The sequence below is a fragment of the Passer domesticus genome, chromosome 23 (assembly GCF_036417665.1).
Source record: "Passer domesticus isolate bPasDom1 chromosome 23, bPasDom1.hap1, whole genome shotgun sequence".
Classification (NCBI taxonomy): domain Eukaryota; kingdom Metazoa; phylum Chordata; class Aves; order Passeriformes; family Passeridae; genus Passer; species Passer domesticus.
This window is the reverse complement of record NC_087496.1, coordinates 2638536-2651857: the sequence shown is the minus strand read 5'-3', so window position 1 is coordinate 2651857 and position 13322 is coordinate 2638536. Positions and strand designations below refer to the sequence as shown.

General features: G+C 43.9%; 1 protein-coding gene across 7 annotated transcripts in view; it reads right to left on the bottom strand.

Moving 5' to 3' along the window:
• Window positions 1-988: 988 nt before the first annotated feature.
• The window catches only part of PKNOX2 (PBX/knotted 1 homeobox 2), a 91356-nt gene continuing 79022 nt past the window's right edge, over window positions 989-13322 (bottom strand). For all 7 annotated transcript variants that reach the window (XM_064398034.1, XM_064398035.1, XM_064398037.1 and 4 more), the window contains 6 exons: window positions 8388-8520; window positions 8217-8314; window positions 6232-6351; window positions 4425-4501; window positions 3747-3925; window positions 989-2584 (listed from right to left, as the gene is read on the bottom strand). In XM_064398034.1, the coding sequence (XP_064254104.1) occupies window positions 2337-2584; window positions 3747-3925; window positions 4425-4501; window positions 6232-6351; window positions 8217-8314; window positions 8388-8520 (855 nt within the window). In that variant the 3' untranslated portion in view covers window positions 989-2336. The remainder of the gene's footprint in view (window positions 2585-3746; window positions 3926-4424; window positions 4502-6231; window positions 6352-8216; window positions 8315-8387; window positions 8521-13322) is intronic.

Here is a 13322-nt window from a genome sequence, read left to right as displayed (position 1 = left end):
CCCCTTGCTCTGCAACTTTTTCATAGGAAAATGATGGTTTTAAGCAAAAAAAAATCCCAACATAAACTTAGCTCACGAATATTCTGGGATCTCTAAAAAACAGAAACTTCTGGCTAATGAGCTGCTGGCTGCAGCTACCACCATTGGAGGGGCAAAATTCAGGTTAAATTCCATTCTCAAGGATTTTTCCCATTTTTTTTCACTTTTCTGTGGCCCAGTTTTCTGCTAAAAATTGTGCAAACATCACCCAGAAAATCAACCCAGTATTAAGGAATGGCTCATTAAGGGACAGGGGGGCTTCCATCACTTCCATTTGGTGGAGAATTGCTCTGATTTGGGGTTTGTCACTCATTTTGGGGAAGAGTGCCTAATTTGGGGGGTGTTGCTCATTTTTGGAGAGTGTTGTCCATTTTGGGACGAATTCAGTCATTTTGGGAGAAGTCACTCATTTCCAGAAGGACCAGTTTGGGACAGCATCCTCTGGGAGCATGTCACTCATTTTGGGGGAGGATTTTTGGCGAACACAACTCCTTTTGGAGTGAGCACCCATTTTGGGGGAGAATCACTCATTTCAGGGAGATATTAGCCCCTTTTGGGTCATCATTTGGTTCTGAGGAGCATCCCTCATTTCTGGAGACCATCACTCATTTTGGGGTTGTCTGGAACACTTCGAGGGAGCTTCTGGGGGAGAATCACTCATTTTTGGAGAGAACAGCTCATTTTGGGGTGTGCATCTTTCATTAATGGGCAAAATCTCATTGGAGCTTGTCTGAGGGGGAAAATTTTCATTTTTGGTGGACCATCAGTTTTGGAAGTATAAATCCAATTTTCTCCACATCACTCAATTACCAATTTGGGTCCATCCACCCATTTGGGGGATAAATTAATTTTATGAGGGGAGTTTTGCCCCTTTTGGGGGGTTATTCCTGCATTTTGGGTCTTCTCCACTCAAAGGAAGAAGCTGCCAAGAAAATACAGGTGCGACCCCTCATCTTGTAGCACTTTATAATAAATGGCCAGGAATTAATACTAAATTACAATGAATCCTTTATGAAATTACAGATTACATTCACGCCAGATCAGTATCCAAAAATAGGCATTTCTGCCCATTGCATCACTTGGTTTTTTTATCCCAGCTCTTGTTCAGGTTCTTTTGTTAACTCTTCAAGAGCCAGGAAAAAAAAGCACAATATGGGCAAAAAGCCTCCAAGAAAATGATCCTTCTCCTAGAATCTCACATTTAGAGCAGGAACCTGCAGAAGACAATTCCTTTATTTTTACCCTGGTTTGCTTTTGCATTTCCTCCCATGCCACATTTTAAGGTGAATACACCTTTTTGCTAGCATTTAAAATAAAAAACCCAAAATACAGGGTTTTTGGCAGCTGCCCATCCCCATGGGGCTAAAGCTCCACCATTTTGCCATGTGGAGGGACAATACCAGGGAGAAATCATCTTTTAAGCAACAATACTTAGTTTCCTTCCACCCAGGCGAGTCTTGCATATCGCCATTCAATTTTGGGTGAAATCCTGCATTTTCTAAACAAATTTTTTCCCCATTTTTAACTAACTCTGTGCCAAAATGCCTTTGGAAAAGTTTTACTTCCGGCAGCCTTTGCCCCAACTCTGCCTCCAATCTCAGCCCTTGAGGACGAGAATGGGGTGAGCTGGATTTTTTTTCCAGATTCAGCAGAGGTTTCAGCACATAAATTAAAGGATTTGGAGGAATTTCCTCCCTTTTCCAGAAAGTTGTGTCCAGAGTCACCAAGCAGCCTCAGCATCGGGGCCAAAGTTGGGAGGTTTGGGCAATCCCATGAGTTGAGCACCAAACCCTCCTTGGACATAGCAGAATTTGCACTCGCTGATTGTTTTTCTTCCCCCTCCATGCCAGTATTTATGCCTGTGAATGACCTTTCTGGGGGAAAAATCCAAAAAGCATCAAGTCCTGGGGTTGGTTTGGCTTTTCTTTGCACCAAGAAATCCAAGGGATGGGCGCAGTGGCCCACCCACCACTGCCCACCAGCATCCGAGCGTCACGTGGGGAAAACAACTTTCCCTAAAAATGCTTTTGCTTACCAAAAAATGAAGGGAAAAAGAAAAATAAAACCTGAAACAAAAGATTAATCTGGCCACAATATGTGCCTTGTAAACGTGTGTCCTTCACTCCGTGCGCTGCCTTGGTGGTCCCCGCGCTCCTGGGGGCAGCCAGGGCCTCTGCCAGCGCTGCCAGTTTGCTTTTTCCTCACTAATTTCTTCTCCTTGCCTTTATTTTTTTTTTGCATTTCGGGGGGAATTTTGTATCTGGTGCTGTCAATGATTTGGGAGGGTGCAGGAGGAGCTATTCCAGTGAGTCACTGTGGTCCAAACCAAGGTCAGCACCAGGTGCTGCTGGGAGGCCACCAGGCTCTTCCTCCAGCTCTTCCTCCTCTTCCTCCTCCTCCTCCATCTCGTCCTCGTCCTCCTCATCCTCCTCCTCTTCCTCGGTGCCATCCAGGGAGTCGTCGTGGGCTGCCAGCATCGCCTGCTGCATGGCCATGGTGGCAGTGGCTGATGAGAGGGGCTGGAGGTTGTCCATGCTGAGCGAGCCTGGAATTAAAAGCACAGAAATAAGGACTGCCCAGCTAACACAGAAAGGACAAAAGAAGTGCATAAAGCAAGAAAAACTCAAGTGAAAAGCTTGGAGCTTCACCCATAGGGTGTCCCACCTACCCCAGTCACACCCCAAGGCCCAATTCTTAATGTTTTTAGTTAATGCATTGTTAAATAACAAGAAATCTTAGTTCTGAGCAAGTGCTGTGTCCAGTTCTGGGCCCCCCAGTTTAGGAAAGACATTGAGACACTTGAGGGAGTCCAGAGGAGGCAACGAGGCTGGTGAGGGGCTGGAAACACAAACCCTGTGAGGAACAGCTGAGGGAGCTGGGGGTGCTCAGCCTGGAGAAAAGGAGACTCAGGGGTGACCTTATCATGCTCTACAACTTCTTGAAGGGTGGTTGTAGTCAGGTGGGGGTTGGTCTCTTTTTCCAGGCAGCAACTGGCAGAACAAGAGGTCACAGTCTCAAGCTGCATGAAGGGAAATATAGGTTGGATGTTAGGGAAACGTTCTTCACAGAAAGTGTGATAAAGCAGTGGAATGGTCTGCCCGGGAAAGTGGTGGAGTCACCATCCCTGGATGTGGCACTGGGTGCCAGGGTTTAGCTGAGGTGTCAGGGAAAAGGTTGAGTCAATGGTCTTGAAGGTCTCTTCCAACCCAGTGATTCTGTGATTCTGTAGATGACCAAATTGCTTGGGCAGATCTTCTCTTCATCTTCACTCAAGTCCTACCCTTCCTTCTCTTCATCTCTGGTGTATGTTCATTTCTGTTCTCTTCACCTTCTCCTCATCTTCTCTCCTCCTCATCTGTTCTTTGTTCATTTCTCTCTCATTGTCATCACCTTCTCTATTCTTCTCTTCAGTTTCATCATCTATTTTCTCTTCATCTTCTCTCTTCCCATTTTGTCTCAATCTGTCTTCCCATCTCCATCTTTCCATGTCTCCCCTCCCTCCCTGCCTTCCCCAGCTCCTCAGATGACCCAAGCCATGCCCCACAGTGGGTGATCATCATCCCGGTGCCCAACTGCAAGGACCTTCTTGTGTGGGCCACCTCTTGTGTTTCCCCACAGCTCAATAAAGGCCTCTAGCAATTACCAATTAAGGCCATAATTAATGCCTGGGCACTCCTTGCTGGAAGCCCACTGGGGCTTGTCCTTACCATCAGGGTTTGTCCCTGCATTGCCCCCCTGCTGCTGCAGGACGCCGGCGGCGATGGAGTTGGGCCAGAACCGCTGCGTGGGCCGGTGCTGGGATTTGATTTTCTTGGCTTTGGGGGCTGGGTCCGGGTTGCTGGCGTCCAGCATGGGCTGCAGGATGCGCCGCCGGGCGTTTATGAACCTTTCCATGGGAAGGAGAGAGCACTGGAGTGAGTAAGAGTTGTTACACCAACACCGAGTTCAAACAACGTTATGGCAAATCAGTGGGTTGCAACATAATAATAATAATTTAAGAAAGCAGCTTCATGGTTCAAAAAGCTGGTTGTTTTTTTTTTTTTATTTGCCTGTGGCACTTTATAGCTCTGCATTATTTTTGCTGCTGAGTTGGGAGAATGCTGCACATTGGATTTGCCAGGAGAGGGCACTGAGACCTTGCAAACCAGTGCTGACTCTAAACACCACTGAGCTCATCTCCCCAAAATCCCAAAATCCCAAAATGTGCTGAGTTGGAAGGACTCACCAGGATCATTGAGTCCAGCTCCTGGCCCTGTGCAGACACCCCAAGAATCAGCCTTAACCACCCAAGTTAACCCCAAAAAAGCAATATACAGCACCAAAACGGGGTGGAAAAGGTCCTAAAGGCAGCAAAATGACTGAGTGGGCCACCAGCATCTGCTCACCAGTTGTTGACTTGCAAGAGGGTCAGGTTGGTTTGGGCAGCAATTTGCCTCTTCTCATCCTCTGTGGGGTAGGGGTGCTGGAAAAAAAGAGAGATGGGGTAGCAAGACTGCAACTCTATATGCAAGGTGTCATCCCTGAGTGAAAAATAATGAAAACCTCCTTTTTTTTTTTCCCCCTCACCCTAAATTTGGTAGCTTCTTGCATTTGCTGAATGCAAGATTGAAGGGTGGCATCCAAGAGCATCAAGATTTCCTTGGGTGCACGTGGGGCTTTTCCAAGGCTTTCCATCAAATGCTTTCCTTGAAGAAAAATGTTATTCTTTTTTTTAACTCTAGCAATTTTCCAGTGATGCTTGTTGGTAAACATGAAATTTGTGCTTCAAAAGCAGCTTTTTGCTGCTTTATTTTCAGAGGCACCAATGAAACACCCTGAAACATCTGCACTGGGAACCACCAGCACAGAAAGCTTCAGCAACCTCCTTCCAACTGTGCTAAAAAGCTCTTTTCCCACCCCAGAAATTAAATTATTATAAAAGCAGCCCCACATGCCACGTTTTGGAGCCCCAAACCAGTGACAATTATCATGACTTGTTTTTCAGCTGTTAGCCCCCAAAACTGTGATTTCCTTGACAACACCACTCAAAGTCAGTGCACACTGAAGATTCACTTCCCACTGGGGCCTCAGTGGTTAAAAATGGCAATTTTTGGGCAGAAATATCCCTTTTTTGGTGTATTATTTCCAGCATTTTTTCCTCCTTCTGGTGCTCCAAAACTTCCAGTAAAATGATGAGCATTTTTGGTTAAAAACCACATAATCTCTGACACCAGATGGAGAAATCTCACAGGGAAGCCCAAATTTCTTCTGACCACAAGGACCAGGCTGTGAACAAAGGTCCAACCATCCAGCAGAAGAATTTTTTTCAATTTTTCAGGTCTGTTTTGGAAATCTTAAACTAACTGGGGTTCTCCTAGCACTTGGCAGAAAATTGCTTTGCAGTTTCTGGTCTTTAAAGTCCTTTTTGTGCCCTCAAATCTGCAGTTGTGCCCTCCAGAAACACAGGAGATGCATGACACAGCAACTCTCTTGTCCTCATTGCAAAAAATCCAGAATTTTCCATTAAAAAAAAAGGCTGGGAAGTTCCCAGCCTGCTGCTGCTTCATGTCCTGGCTGATTTTTCCACAAGTTTCTTCTTGGAGCTGTTACCTTCTGCATTTCTGATGCCTTGGGGATCTCCCACCACTCTGGCTTCCTGGAGAGCCAGCCTTTGCAACCAGTTTCCAAGTGATTTCTTGGCTGAATTATGCAGGAAAAAATGTGGGATTTTTGGCTTTTTGCCCTTCTCCCAGCCCCGCTGATGAAAGAGAACTCTTCATGCACAAAAATATCCAGTTTGCATCTAAGCTCCCTCCACCTTCCATCTCCAGTCCCCCAAAACAGGGTGACTTTGCAGTTCTGTGTTTTGACTGGTGGCTGCTGTGCTACAGCCCTACCTGAGAGCAGCTCTCACATTCCAGCTTGCTAGAAAAGGATGTTTTGAAGCTGTTAACTGCAAAAAAACCTCAATTATCCATCTTCTAAAAAATCACAGGAGTCCCCTTCCAGATTTGTGTGCTTCTTCTTGCCTTAAGGGAATATTTTTTTCCCACCTGCAGTGACAATGGTAATTCCCAAATTACTCCCAAAATACAAACCACTTTGCACCTCCAAGCACAAATTCAGACAAACCACCACCTGGATTTGGGAATTTCTGGACTTTTTGTCCTTTTTCCCCATGTTTCAGGGTGTTTTGGTGGCTGAGGGGCTCACCATGAGATGCTGGAAGAGCCATGAGCGCATGATGTTGGTGGCGTGCTTGGGCAGGACGCCCCGCTTGTTCTTGGACTTCTTGTCCTCACCATCAAGGAGGGAGGTGAGATCCAGGTTCACCTGCCAGGGCAAAAGGAATGGGGAGAGAATTGCATGAAAATGGTGATGGGCAACCCAAAAAATGAGCAAAACCAACCCAAAATGGGAGTGGGATGAGTGAAAAAACCTGGCACTTATAGGAGCGTCCAAAACCCATTTCCTGCTCCACCAAATCTGCATAAATGCAGATTTCCCCCCAGAATCTGTATTTTTTTTAATCTCAATTTTTTTTTTTTTTGGTCAATGTTTTACAAGGGGTAATGGCTCTGCTGGGGAGTGTATTGATGACACCATGGCCAAATTCAATGTGTAATTTAGGAAGAAAACACTTTTACCTGAAAAAATAAAGTAAAAAAACCCCAAACCTCATAAAAAGATTATTTTCTCAACTGAAAGTTAAAAAACCCCTGCCACTCACTAGTCCCTTGCAAACCCATATTCCACACCCAGCTGATTTCCACCACAAGGAGGGAGATGCCCATTGAGCCAAAACTTGCTTTTTTGCCCCCCAGAAATGAAAAAGAAACATCTTGCTGCAAGAGAAGTTTTAATGAGGATTCAGGAACCGAACTGAAATCTAAGCACTTGAGTTTAAAAGGGATTTTTTTTTTCCCCAAGTCTTCATCAAAACACTTCTCCTGGATGAATTAAACATCAGGCCAGCAGGTCCCTGTGATTCCCCTGGGCTGCAGCTGAATAAATCATGCCAGTGGCACAGGAAGAGCATCCGAAGGTGCTTGTCCAGGCTCTCTCCCTGCCCCAATATTCCCTGTGCACATGTTTTTCCCACCACAGAGGGTTTTGCTGCAAGATTTAAACCTGCAACGGAGAGATATTATAGAAAGGAAATTTTTAAGCATTGCACAGGTGAAAAAAAACCTGCCAGGGAGATGCCACTTCTTTTAAAAATGCTGTTTATTTTGTTTTATAAGAGGGTCCTGCAATTAAAATGGGGCATTTCAGGAATAATGGGGTGAATTTCTGCTGCTCTGCCCCCAGGAAGCAGTGTTACAGAAATGGATGGGGTTTTTTTTTCCAAATTCCTGGGGCTGGGAAGAGCTCATGGACAAGCTGTGCTAATAAATCCAGCTCTGCTCCAAATCATTGTCTCACTGCAAGAATGCAGGGATCATTGCATAACTCATTGCAATGTCAGGGGAAAAAAAAAGGAATAAAACCAGAGCAAATGGCTGAAAAATATCCCCAAATTCAGAAAGGAAGACCTAAAAATGAGCCTTTCCCACAAGTGCTGGACAGGCAATGCCAGTGATCCCAGATCTATAATAGATCAGCATATCTGTCAATACATATATCAGCAATAAAATCAGCGATATCATATATAGATATAGATATAGATATAGATATAGATATAGATATAGATAAAAATATCCTATATAGATCCTATATAATATCCTATATAATATCCTATTCTATCCTATATATAATTATCAATATAGAATATAGAAAATGCAATATGTACAATGCACAGTATATATACATTTAATATATATATTTTTATATATATATATATATAATATATATATAGTGTGTGTGTATATATATACATTTAATAAAGGATACAGAATAAAATGTCATGTTCTATCACACATTTCAAATAGCAGAAATTGTTACGTGTTATATATTGCACTAAATAACATTATGTACATTATTATTGTATGCTGTAATATTTTATAACAGTAATATAAGCATTGTTGTAACTTCTTAGGTCACTGCTATAATTTGTCAGGCACCCCAAAGGCACCCGGCAGATGGCTTTAATCAACGTTTCTCGCTAATTAAAAATTTAAGACACTCCAAGGGCTGAACTGCTGGAGAAGTGGGGGGGTTCCAGCTGCAGTGCAGAGCTGGAGCAGGGCAGGCCTTACCTGGGCGCTGGGGATCTGCAGGGCTCCGGGGGTGATGGCTTGGGCGAGCACCTGGCCCTGCGACGTCACCATGGTCACGGGCTGGTACAAGGCTCCACCTGCGGCAAAGAACACGAGTGGGGGCACCAAACCCCCCGCTGCCCCCTGCCCGGCCCCTGCCCCGCTGCCTACCTGGCACGGCGGGCGAGCTGCTGCCGGTGCCCATGGCCAGGTTGCCCGGGGGCAGCGTGGCCGCGGGCACCACGATGCCCGCCGGGGGGTTGGCGGCCGGCGGCAGCGCTGCCGGGGAGCTCTGCAGCATCTCCTGCACAAAAGGAAACATTTTAGCATAAAAGTTTTCTTTTTTTTTTTTGTCCTCCCTAAATTATTATTTTTTTTTTATTTTGCTGGTTCGACAGGGAAAACTCGCGGGAAATTTGTCGGCCTGTTGCAAGTGCAAAAATTTAAAAAAAAGATGGAAAAATAAGGATTTATGCTCTGCAAAGCTCCCATTTAGCATCTTCACCAAACTTGTTTTCTTTGTGCAGTCACTCTTTTCTGTTAAAAAATAGTTAAGGGGAAAAAAAAGACCATGAGGGACCAAATTTTATCTTTTTCTTTCTAAACATTTATCTTTTTTCGGTGCTTTGACTGGGACTGGATGATACAACCTTTGCTCAAATTCAGGGTGAGCACCACACTTTACCTTCAGTAAAATAATAAAGTTAATAATAATATAACCCCATTGATATAATTCCTTGCAGCTTTAAGCTAATTTCTTGCAAAAATCGGCATTTTTTTGAGCCAAAAGCTGTAATTTTACTTTAAGGTCCTTCTCTGGAGCAACACCAAAAGACCCCAAACAGGATGATTATTTAATTATTTATTTTAGTATTTAAATGACTATTTGAGTATTTAATGTGACGTTTTGGGAAGGGAGGAGTCCCACAATTGAGGCTGCAGGGGGAATACAGGGCAATGCCCTCCAAGCTTCCACATGGGCAGGATTTTGCAAATAATATTGGTAATACTGATAAAATTATAATTTTCAAACAAACCAAAGATAGTTAAATCTCTCTAATTCACCCAAATGGAATGGAAATAAAACTGCACTTTTTTTTGTCCCTTTTCTACTGACATTCCCATTCTGCATCACTTCCCTGGTGTCCAGCTGGTTCTCAAAGTGTTGAACATAACGTCAACAAAGGGGATTTTTTCACATTTTAATTCCTTTTCCCTACATTTTGATGCATTTCTTCAAGAATCCTATCATTTGGGTTAAGAAAAGACAACTTCCCTGGATACGTAATGTGCAATGACACTGGAAAAGCCAACCAAGAAAATGTGATCAGGGTGGGAAAAGCTGCATCCCTCTTTCTGCAGGTGACAGAACTCAGAGCAGGACTCTGAGTGCACCAAATCCACCCATGTCACACCAAGACCTGGCTGTGCTGTCCTGTGGGGAGCTGGGGTGCTCTGCGTCTCCTTCAATGCATTTCCCATTGCTGGGGGGAAAAAATGAGGTCTGTTCCTTTTTTTCCCCCTTCTCCCCATCACATTCATGTAACTTTTCCCCCATCAATCACCACAGCTTTGCCTGTGCCATCATTCTCAATAAATGTCATGCTTTTGCTATTAAAAACCCCCTTATGGCACTTTCCCTTCCTGTGATGCCAATTCCAAAATGTTGGACCCAATGCCTCTGCCACAAGTTACTTTTGCTATTTTTCTTATCTGGAAATTTTGCTGCAATTGCTGTGATTTTTTCATTTGCTTCCCAGACATTCCTTTCCACAGCTGAATTAATTTTAAAAATGCAAATATGACTGTAAAATACTTGTACTTTTTTTAGTGTTCCTTCCCCACCTCCAGTCTTCTGGGGGATGTAGTTTTCAGTTTGAGAAATGAATATCTCTCAGGAAATAGAGAGCAAAAATCAGTCTCTTTTGCACACTCTTGGATTTGCCCCTGGCAAAGAATCTGGCTGATAAACAGGGTGGAAATATTAATAAAAAATCAAATGTGGTCCAGGAGAACACCAGAAAGGAGCTGGATATGGCCAGGTGCAACCAGAAGTTTGGAGCAACTTGAAGACCTCTAGCTTTCCTCCCCTGCCTTGTTTTTCCATGATTCTTCCTAAAGAAGGTGTCCAGAAGACCATTTTTGGAACTGCATTGGGAAGAAGCCATTTGGAATATAAGAAAACAGGAACAAGGAACTGCTGTTTTCAGATACAATGGTCAAAGCCATTTTCAACAGTATTTTGTGATGAAAAAATTTACCATTGTTTTTGTGGTGTAGAGGAAAACTCCCTCAAAACACCATCTCACTGGTGTCCAAAAAGGCAGAATATTGGTAATTATTAGAAAGAGCTAGTAAAGGAATTAATGGTCTTTCTGCAACAGAACTGTGAAACCAAAGTGACCCAATGGAAGTGGAGGCTCCACCTTCAAATAAATATAGAGAGATATCTCCAAGAAGATTTAAAAAAATATATTTTGCATACCGATTGCCTCAGATTGCAAATGTCAGCCAGATTCTGTTAGGCTTGGCAGTTTTGCTGCAGTGGAAAATATTTTATATATTTTATATTTTGAGACTCAAGGAAATTCACAGACTCACAGAATGGTTTGGGTTGGAAGGGACCTTAAAGCTCATCTTGCTCCACCCCCTGCCATGGCAGGGACACCTTCCACTGTCCCAGGGTGCTCCAAGACCTGTCCAACCTGGCCTTGGACATTCCAGGGATCCAGGGCAGCCACAGCTGCTCTGGGCACCCTGTGCTGGTGCTGGCTGAAATGCTTTTGGCAATTTTGAAATCTGAGCGTGGGAACAAATGCATCACTAGGTGTCTCTGCAGACCCACATCTCAGCACTGATCAACAGCAAAGCAAGATTTCTCCCAATTAAAAGTCAATTCAATGAAGAAAAAGATCTGGGACATGAGACAAAAAAACCCTTTCTTACAATAAGGAAAATGTCCAAGTGCCAAATTGTAAGGAAGTGCTAAAATTCAGTGCTACTTGAGCTGCTGTCCTTGCCCTTGTGCTTTATAACACAGATATTAATTTTTGGGTGGTACACCATGTGTCAAAATGTCTGTCTCATTCCAACTCTGAAAACTACTTGTGCTGGGGGAAACTGGGATTAGTTGGAGGAAAGAAAAGAAACCCATGGGCTTGCCAGGAAAGAGCTGGCCAAACTCAAAGCCATGTAAGATAATTCATGAGGCTCCTTCGTGAATGGATGGGTGCATGGAGATGAGAAAAAAGTTGGCTTTCAATAAAGGGAAACCCAGGGCTGATCACAGGGCAAACTTGGATGAATTAAGATCTGTGCAGAGAAGCACTGCACTGAGTCCCACCAAAACAACTGCCCACCTCCAGCCACCAGCAGCTTGGGCCACTGGAAAGTGTCCCTGCCCTTGGCAGGGTGTTGGAACAAGATGGGCTTTAAGGTCCCTTCCAGCCCACCCCATTCTGTGATTCTGTGGAGAAGTTATCTGAGAAGAAGAAATGCTGTCCTGAAAATGCCCATTCAAACACTGCCAATCTGAAATGAGAGCTCAAAAACCCCAAATCTGATTCCATTTAAACGTCCCTGGCAGTGCTGTGCTTCCCAATGTGATTGGTTTTGCAACTGTTTTTTCTTGCAAGTGGAGAACAATGAGGACCCCTTTGATGGAGAAGGAAAGTTGAAATTAAACATTGATTTAAATTGGTTTCCTCCCTCTTCCACAAAAGAAGAACGTCACCTTTCCCATCCTGGTCAGAAAAAGCTAAGAAAATACTCATTAAATAAAAGGTGGGAGCTAAAAGGGCCTGGTGAGGGCCTGAGGTAGAAGAATGAAGCCAAGTGAAAAGCAACCAACAAAAACAGAAGAGGAACTGATTGCTTGGTGGACTTGCAGGACAAAGAGGCAACGACTCCATCACAAGACAAAGCAAAGCACAAAACAAGGAAGCAATGGAGAAAAGAGGGCACAAAAATCTTTGTAAGGTAATGAAAGTTCAGGGAAGACTCATCACATGGGAAAGCCCCAAACTTGTCACCCAAACTTGGCCAACACAGGAATCATCTCCAGACCTGGCGACATGAGAAGATTTCAGCAACACTCAAAACACCTTGTCTGAGTGTTCTCTCGTCTTCCCATCATCTCAGGCATTTTGCATCTCCAAAAATTCTTGCATTTTCCATCTTAGAAAGCAGAAATAGCAGCAGGAGAAGGACCATCCTTTTTGGATACACCAGGGAAATCCAAAAGATTGTCCTGAGATGACACTTTGAGAGGTCCAGACATTGTTTTCCCAGTTTTGTTGGATATCCTTGTTATTCTGTGTCCATAATTTTTAAACATGTCCTGTGGTAAAAAACTTAGCCAAAACCTGAAATATTTCACTTTCATTACAAGCTTGGTGTACCTCAACACAAAATGATTGATGCTCCTTCCAAACCCTAAGAAAACTTATTTGCTGAGAAACCTCCTTCATTGATACTAATTACATTTCATTATTTAGATTTTTTAAATCCTGAATGAATGGCCTATTTGCTCTTGCATGTCCCCTCAACATGAAATCAACAGGCTGAAAATTAGAGAAATTACCCCACTTGCCATTTTTTAAACACCAATCCAGTGATTTTTCAGCTCTCTGGAGCATCCTTAGCCTCTTAAACTCAACTGATGGATATGGAGTATTTCCACCCTTTTTTATCCATGCAAACTCAAGTATACTCAATGAGTTGAAGCACTCAAACACTTGACATGGTGTAGTTGGAAAATATTTGCCATCGTGTTGTCACTGCCCTGTCATCCTTATCCCATGGCCAGATGAGATGGTGGCTCTGTCGTGGGCCACCTCTCTGAACATTTCAGCTCCTCCTGCTGCAAATCCCTCAGGGGCTGAGCCAACATTTCCCCTCCAGCTGGGTCGTTCCTGGGTGTGTTCCCATTTCTTTCACAGCTGCCTCCAAATCCTCACTTGAATTCCTCAACTTTCCAGTCTGGCCCAGCAGGGAAATGGCAGCAGCTCTGGGTTTCCAGGAATCAGAAGCGCTTGGTACCTCTCCATGGGCCTGATTATTTTCCAAAGACTTGTGCTAATTTTCTGATATGATCCCCACCTCTTT